The 8,748-nt window shown below is 33.5% G+C and overlaps 3 protein-coding genes across 3 annotated transcripts; 2 read left to right on the top strand and 1 right to left on the bottom strand.

Moving 5' to 3' along the window:
• Window positions 1-2,218: 2,218 nt before the first annotated feature.
• Window positions 2,219-3,877, top strand: AC631_05679 (uncharacterized protein; the record flags this gene model as incomplete). Its single annotated transcript, XM_015614508.1, has 1 exon — window positions 2,219-3,877. The coding sequence occupies one exon, from the start codon at window positions 2,219-2,221 to the stop codon at window positions 3,875-3,877; it is 1,659 nt and encodes a 552-aa protein (XP_015464666.1).
• Window positions 3,878-4,227: 350 nt separating this feature from the next.
• AC631_05678 (uncharacterized protein) lies at window positions 4,228-4,782 on the top strand (the record flags this gene model as incomplete). Its single annotated transcript, XM_015614507.1, has 1 exon — window positions 4,228-4,782. One exon carries the CDS (start codon window positions 4,228-4,230, stop codon window positions 4,780-4,782), a length of 555 nt encoding a protein of 184 aa, XP_015464665.1.
• Window positions 4,783-6,088: 1,306 nt separating this feature from the next.
• AC631_05677 (uncharacterized protein) lies at window positions 6,089-7,675 on the bottom strand (the record flags this gene model as incomplete). The annotated part of the gene is made up of 1 exon (XM_015614506.1): window positions 6,089-7,675. The coding sequence occupies one exon, from the start codon at window positions 7,673-7,675 to the stop codon at window positions 6,089-6,091; it is 1,587 nt and encodes a 528-aa protein (XP_015464664.1).
• Between the last annotated feature and the right edge of the window lie 1,073 nt (window positions 7,676-8,748).

Below are 8,748 nucleotides of genomic sequence, written 5' to 3'. Positions count from 1 at the left end.
ACACGTCCACGGAGAATTAAGGGACGATTTCCAATTATTACATCGCTACATCCCTAATTATGATCTATCGTGACATCGTCAATTTTTTTCGTGATGTTCGTATTTTGAGAACCCCACATATTCACAATACTTCCTTCAATGAGAATTCTGAAACCTATTTCTTTTATGCTAATTTAATTTAATTTTCTATAGATTGAGCAGCGAGAAAGGGTAATGAATTTTCTATTGAACACAAATAATTATGATAAGCTATACTTTTTCTAATAATATTAGGAAATATATTTTGGGAGAAGGAGAGGGTACTGATGTGGATATGGATAATAATATTGATGAATTTGAGATTACGAATTTTGATTACAGAAAAAAATTCTAACTAGATAGTGCATCAACATATAAGCCATTTAGAAATGGTATCTAAATTTTTTGGAATTGAGAAAAATTCGAATGTTGATATGGTTCCCCTAAAGGGCAAGTTGTACTTTGATGATAATGCAGATAAGTGGAAAGAATTATTTATTTTCCTTTGTGTAATACCATTCATTGAGTACGAGTTTCAAGGTAATGATGGAAATTTACTAAATCTTGATACTCTTCATAATGCTTGTCCGAGTGATGCAACTGACAACCTTCTAATCAGGACTTTTTCAGATATAGAATTTGAATTATTATGTATCCTATAACAAACAAAGACAAAGCAACAATATAGGTAATTGACCTGGAAGTTACATCAACATAATTTTACGAAACACAATTAATCCACTGCGCTTACAATGTTACTTGAAATACCCAAAGTGGAAATCAAAGTATGATGTCCATAATCTGAAGTCGCATAGACCTCATAATTTGAGGCTGTTTAATTATCTAGAGAAAGTGACCATGAAAGAATCCAAATGGACATAACTATAGCCCACATTGCCTTGCCTCTTAGCCCTTCCTCTTTTATCAAATCTTTTACTTATATTCTTCATATTGGTAAAAATACTTTTTTCATTAAAAAAACTTTATCATTTATTTTGTATTTGTCTAGAAATGCTTCTCTTTTAAATATAAATCCTATCTAAATTACTTTGTTAATTTGTTGAAGTGATATTTCCGATTTTACATAAAAAATAAATCCTGCCAAGATTAATCTGATAATGTTATTTTCTTCTCGTATTATGTAAGTCGCAACAATCTATATACGAATATTGTAACATCTCATAGCTTTACATTATTTTATTTTAAATGCATCTTGTTTCCATATTTTAGATACTATATACATATATAGCAAGCAAAATTAGTCAATCTAATAAATAAAGTAGGCAAATTTATTATTAATATTCCTTGTAAACCAAACAACTAGTGATTTTTGAAACTGTGCATTTTATTTGTATTTAAACTTTAAATACTATAATCGCATAATTGACAATTAAGGTATATGCTAGAAGAAGCGCAACTACGGATCATTTGTCTAAAAGAACTATTATTAAATGCAAATCTAAAAAGAACACTGGCCTGGGGTGTCAGTTCTAGAGTATAGATTAATTCGAATTAAAAACCTTGTATTTAAAAAAAGAAAATCAAATTATTTAGTGTTTTAAACGCGGATAATATTTTAAAAGTTTATTATCTGATGAAATCTGTTGAACAATTCCGACTTCGGTTATACAGCATTAAATTTGATCTTTATTTAAAGTATTCTTTAAAACTTAAATAAAATAGCTGGATGTAGCAAATGGATATAAGTTTAGAGACGAAGAATGTTTAAATCTTATTTCAAATAGCTATCGAATGAATTTGCTACATAAGTTCTTAAAATGTTCGACGTACTAGTATTATGCGTGGAAATTCTGTAAGTCCGAAATTCAAACACTCATCGCAAGCATCTATTTCACAAAATTTATTTCCTAGACTATTTACTACGAAACAAAATCTTACATCGGTTTTCATGGACTTCAGAATAAAAAATGTTAAGTAGACGAAGGTATATTTTTTCGCGTTTCTTTGAATAATATTCAGATTTTAGTTGTTACTACACTTTATCCGCTCCTTAAGCCTCTTTTACAGGTCATCGCAGTCACTATTAGGTCCTATTTCTTATCAAATTTATAAAAACGTACTATTATCCTGACCTCCCTCGTTTCTCAAAAAAAAAATAATTTTCTTGATAAGTATTGACTACCTAAAACAAAGTGAAATGCTTTCATTCCATTCACAGTGTACTTTTGTACTAATTTTAATGAATGCTGTGCTTCTCTACATCATTGGAAATACGTTTTATGCAAACATTAACATTTCAATTCCAGATTCCTCTTTTTCAGATGAAAATGATATTATTGATCCGGCGTTAGTATATGATAGATTCCCAGTTGATCTTGCTAACGCTTCCTCGATATTTAATACAGTTCATTCTGGATTGAAACAAAAAGATTCAAATATTCATCCTGTTGGTGTGTCCTTTATTCCTGCTTATATTCCACAAAATACAAGGCTTTACCATGCAAGAAGCGACAGAAATATTCCTGATATGTTTGAGTGGATTGCCTTCAATTATGAATTTAGTTATTCATTTAGTGGTTTCAAACGCCGGGTTGAGGAGCAGGAGTTTTCTCGGAATGATAGAGGCTTTCTTTTTACGTTCAGAACAAAGCGACCTCTCAACAAAGTTATCTTCCTTGATGGGGCCTCGGCGGCTAAAAGCGCACCCTTCATGGATCAGCAAATGATCCTATCTAAACAAGAAAACATATCTGAGCCCGTTGATGAAAGACTTGCTGCCGAAAAAATTTGCAACTGGGGAAAGTCTTTCGGTTTACAGGGATTTATCAGATTAGAGGTTGGATACGAAATGGTTTTATGCGATTTTCATGAGAATGTCGAAGTGATTTCTAACATTTCACTAGCGGCGGCAAATGACTTAATTAAATTCCCTGCAGAGGAACTGAAATATGTTTCAGGGCCACATATGCCACATCAAACACCTAAAGTTCCTCTGCCACCAAATTACAATTCCCTTTCTTATAATAGATCATTATTATTGAACCATTTACAAGCAGTCTCTGGATTTGAATGGGTTCGATCAGGTAGTTATCAAGACCCCGGGGAAGAAAGAATTTTTCTTGACTTTGCAAATATGATCACTCCTTTAAATAAAACGTTTATCAACCCTGACAGTTACATAAGGAATATTAGTTACATAGCACAAAATTTGAAAGAAGCTATTATTGAGGATTTGGAAACAATCTATAAGACTCCTACTGATCCATTTTATAAAACTAATTGGCCAGTGGTAACAAATCTAATTACTTTAAAATTTAGTCCAATGCTTGTAAATTTGAATTCTTCATTATATCATAAAGACTCAAAGTCTGTTAGTGACAATATCCAATTACTCACCTATAACTTCATTAGACGATATATAAGTGAGGACGTGAATTATACGGAACAAAACATGGAAGCTGCTTACAAAACTTGTGTCTTAGATTATGTTTGGTATACTTACCCGTTGCAAGGATCTGATTATTTAATTTATTCTTCCATATTCAAAGTACATTCGGTGATCATTCGATTGATATTTGACCTTTTTGATGTTTCAAGAGAACTCACCTACCAGATATATGTTAATGATATTCATAGGAAGTTTGACTGGAAGACTTTTCAAATAAGGATTGGTAATTTGATGAAGCTTTTAAATTGGTCAGACTTTTATCAATGTTCACAAAAATGTGGTTCTGATGAATTCTGTTATACTCCAACATGGGGCCCATCTCCTTTTGGATGGGGCCCACAGAGGAACCCAGAACTCTTTGATCATGATGGACAAACCTATAGAATAAGACACGAACTAAAGTGTATGAATTATAAAGATATAATGACAGACATTCCGTCTCTTAACTGAAAGATGTGGACATATCCAGGGATACATTTGAATCCAGTTAATAAATAACTATGTGATATCCAATGGATACTGCGTGTAAGCACCATTTTATGAGTTAAATGTGTTCTAATTCAAATTACAAGGTTTTGGTTCTTATTTCATGCATATCAATGCTTAATTCCTCAGCAGACTCATTATGCAATGAAGATAATATTCAATAATTTATATAGAACACATAAAAATGGTATTATTTGGTCCATAATAAGGTGTTGACGCGTGAAAAGTACAAAGCTCTTTTGCAACTATACACCTAAAGACTTGATTAATTATTATATTGATGGGGTATATGTGAGACTACAGAGCATGCAAATATGGCCAGAAGCTTGATGAGCGGTTCAGCTATTGAAAGAAATCATTTGGAAATTAGTTGGGAAAAAGTGCGTAAGGCCAGTGCCTATTTGAAGAATCCTTCAGTTGATGAGGTTCAATTAGTTTACGGATCAAATGAGGTGGTGTCCGAGCTCAGTAGAGTCACGCTTGGTGCATTGGAGATAGCATGCCGATTTCGATTTAAATCTATAAATGGTGATAAAGTGCGTGGTTTCTGTTATGGATGCTGGGGCCGGGTGTTCCATGAAGATCCAAATGATTGTCATAAAGGATTAATGGCAAGGATATTGATTCATTTTTATTATGAAGAGTTGCTGTTGAAAAAGTATTGTATTGAGAGACGCTTAAGGCTTGAGTATCCTAGTGTATGCCATCTAGTGGATCGTATGGTTTTCCGGAAAGAAGATAATTTGCCATTATTCTATGATTATAGGTTTTTTATGTGTTATAATGATAACTGTAGAACGGTGTTCGCCAACCATTGGAACGGCATCTATACCCTTCAACTCTGTGAAAAATCTTCGACCCCATACTAATAGTATAAAGTGTTCTTTGTTTACTTTTTAGAGTACCACGATGTCATGGTAGTATTATATCAAAACAAATAAACGAAGATAAATAATAGAATATTCATGATTTTATATAAGCATGCTCCATTAATAGAAAGCATAAGCCATTCATTTCGTAGAAATAAACAAATAAGATAAGCAAATAATAATCAATATACATAATTGGCCTCATCAGTTTATTTCTTTGATGGAAAGTTAGATATTGGCTTTGAAGTTTTCTAATTCGTTAAACAATAAGGGAAGGTTGATGATTTCGTACCATCGTTCTAAAATCAACTGTTGTACTTCAACTATACCATTTTCATAATCTTTAGTGGTCGCTCTTTCGTAAATGTTTAAGGCCATTGTTCATCCATGTCCTGTTTTCATCTCTACAAACTTATGGATGAATGAAGGAGCTTAACATAATAGTAGTAGAGACATTCTTTTTAACAAATTGGACCATGATCTTTCTCCAATATCGTATTCCTAATCTTGTTTTGATGAACTTGGTACTCATTTGGATGAATAAAGTATACTTGTCTTCCTGTGGAACAATTCCACTACTAATATCGACGAAAAATACCTTGCACATTGTTATATTAATGGCATGGACTTGAAACGTAAATATTTTTATAATATAATTATACTAATATTATAAGGTGATATATTGAGAAAAGGTATATGAAAATAATATTAATTTAAGAATCTAAAACTAATGCTTTAAATGATAAAAAGGGATAAAACCCAATATCAAATCATGAGAATGAAGGATAAAAATGAAGCGGATAACAATCTAAAAGTTTTAAATCTCTTAATACATCCTTTGAAGAAAGTCAGAAATCGACGACAGATTATAAATGATTTCAGTACATCTTCCGAGGGTACTACAAGATATTAATGAAAGATAATTAGGAGGTTGCAACCGTGGTGGAGTACGAGTGGACTAATTCCAAGAGTGATATGAGTGAGATAAATACTTGGGGGAAGATGACGAGGTTGATGAGCTGAATGACAACTAGCTGGAAGACGAGGCTAGTTTGTTTGCTGCCAAGAATCTTTCAAGGGGGGGATGAATTTAAGATTCTCACGTTTATGTATAAGCTCGGCCCGCAGAAAGAGAACCAGATATTCATTTAATTATAGCTGGTGAGTGAAAAGTATATCGCAGAGAGTATTGCACGAGCGTTGGCGCTAGGGAATTGTATCTAAATTAGGTAATTCTTAAGCTAAGCTACTCTATATTTAGTTTGTAGTAAACTCTTTTATATGTACGATCTATTACGAATTGAAATTAAGTTGGGTAAATGAAAGTTTTATCTTCCAAATCTGTAAGGTCTAAAGCAACAACGTTAACTTCGAAAACTTCACCTTCTTCGTTCTTGACATGACCAACCTTCAGCTTTTCATCCAAAGTTGTTAATCTCTCTTTGTTTCTTCTATGTAAAATAAACCATACAGTACCAATCAAAACTGGGGCAGTGAAAAAGCTTAGCACAATTTGAACAACCCATGCAGGGATATAATTAGGAGCATCCTTAGCTCTCCATAGTTGTGGTGAGATAATGTTTGCAACTGAATATGAAACCATAATCATTGCATTTCTGACCAATCTCTTGGTATAACTTGCACCTGCAGTCGTTTGTCCTAAACCAAATGCACAAATCCATCCAACACCAAAGGATTGTGAGGCTAAGGAAATAGCTGCCAATACACCTATAGCATTAGTCAATGGAAGGGAAACAGCTGCAATTGAACCGGCGAGGGATGGTAAGGTGGTCCAAATAATTGTGAGACAAGTCTTTCTTGGTTTCCATATCATAAAGAGACATGCAGCTAATGACCAAAGCACAGCAAATCCAGCACCTGCAACTGTCACTAAAGTTGAATTTAAATTACTTAATCCACCCATTTCTTCGTATAAGATTGTTTGCTGATAAGGTAAGTTATTAGCTAACTGTTGTAAAAGGAAGAAACCAACGATTAACCAAGAAATTGGATCCTTGAAAGCTTCAATTGCATGATGCTTTTTGAACATTTTTTGTTCAATAGACTGGTGGGAAGTATTTTGAACTTTTCTAATGACCCAGACTTTTTCTTCTGTGGTCAAAAAAGAAGCATTAATTGGATTATCTGGGTATGAGAAGAAAACAAATACAGATAAGATTAAGGTTAATCCACCTATAATAATATTCAAGACTCGCCAATCACCAATGTCAGCACCAGCGTACAAGACACCGTAACTTATGAACCCAATTGGAATAGGTGATGCCATACATGAAGCGTAGAAAACTGGTTGAGTCAGTTCTCTAACATGCTGACTTAAAAACATACCATTGGTGGTAAGCATAATTGGTATTGCAACCGATTCAAGTAATCCGAGGAAAAACCTTAACACTATAACACCCGCATAATTATAAGCCGCACAATGCAAGAAAATATCTATGGACCAAAAAAATGTAATACCAAAAATTAATTTACTGATTGATAATTTTTGAATTAAATAAGTACCTGGTAATTGACCGACGATGAACCCAACATAAAAAATTGTGTTAACATTATTATATTTATTTTGATCTAATCCAGTAGCTTCCCAGAATCCAGAGATGGAACTGTATGATAAAGTAGCTTTATCCATATACATAATCATGTTGATTAAAAAAGTAAGACCCAAGACGCGCCATAACAATTTTCTACTGAGCGCCATATCTTGTTCACGAGTAATAATAGGAGTTTGGGAATCATGAGCTTGCATAAATGAAACTGCTACATCAGCATATTTAGTACTGACTATAGCGTCTTCGTTGCTGTTAAGCGCATCTACAGAAGAAGCTGCAGATGCTTGAGAAAGAGACTCAGATTCAGTATGCTTTTCAGCCATTCTTGGACGTATCGCTGTATTAAAGCAACCCAGTTCGGTTCATAGTTTTAATTGTATTTCATTGTTACACGGTTCATCTCTTTATATACCCAACGTTCGAAAACTGTGGCGTTCTCTATTATAAATTATAAACCTTAAGGTTCTTATTTTTTCCGTAAGGATGAGAATGAGGCTGACTTTGCCTCATTTAATTAATACTTCAAAGTTATTCGTCATAATTCGTATTTCACGGAATCAGGAGATAAGAGCTTCATCCTTTCCAGATACTACATCCTAATCGGGATTGCTAGTGAGATATATAAATTTTCAGTTAGGATATTTGAATAGGTGGTAGTAAATTCCTTTTAACTTCTTTTTTTGATTAACTATGAATAATCGTGGTAAAAAATGATGGATATTATTGCTTATTGCAATTGAATAACCCTGTCAAAGAGAAACAAGGCATTTTAAAATCTAAAAATGCATTCTGCAATATCCCAAAGGAAAAAATATGCGCTACCGAGAAAATTTTCAAGTGACAGCATTCAAACGGGAAAAGAGCCACATTTATATATATGCAGTTCCACAAACTCAAACGCCTTAGGAGTATCTAGAATATTAAGTCATCACATAGGGGTAGATAATGAAGGACTTACGGAATTTCGATTACCATGGTACAGGTTTTGCAGCGTCAAAAGAAATAGACGTTGGGATCCTATACCCTGCAATTATTTGGAAGTGTGACAAACCCATATGAAAACTGAAATCGTGGTTTTTGATTACTTTTGAAAGCTCCATGACAACCATGCATTGAAATCGCACATTAATCCTTATCTCCCAAAAGAGAATACACAAAGTGTACATTGCGATTTCTACCCATTATGTCTTTATGACAGCCCGGTATGTAATTCCTAACCCAAAACACAGCTTATCGTATCCTTTCGGCAAATAGAAGGATATATGTTAACAAGGTACATTCTCTTTAATAGACCTCATTTGAAAGCCACGCATTCCGCTTATAACCGAGAGGTTCAGAATAAGACTGATCCTGCATTTTGTGTTGCCGCTCTGCAATGCAACGTCGTAGAATGCGA

This window comes from Debaryomyces fabryi, assembly GCF_001447935.2.
Source record: "Debaryomyces fabryi strain CBS 789 chromosome Unknown contig00253, whole genome shotgun sequence".
In the NCBI taxonomy this organism is placed as follows: Eukaryota; Fungi; Ascomycota; class Pichiomycetes; order Serinales; family Debaryomycetaceae; genus Debaryomyces; species Debaryomyces fabryi.
Note: the sequence above shows the minus strand (reverse complement) of the source record. Positions and strands in the feature narration are given on the sequence as shown.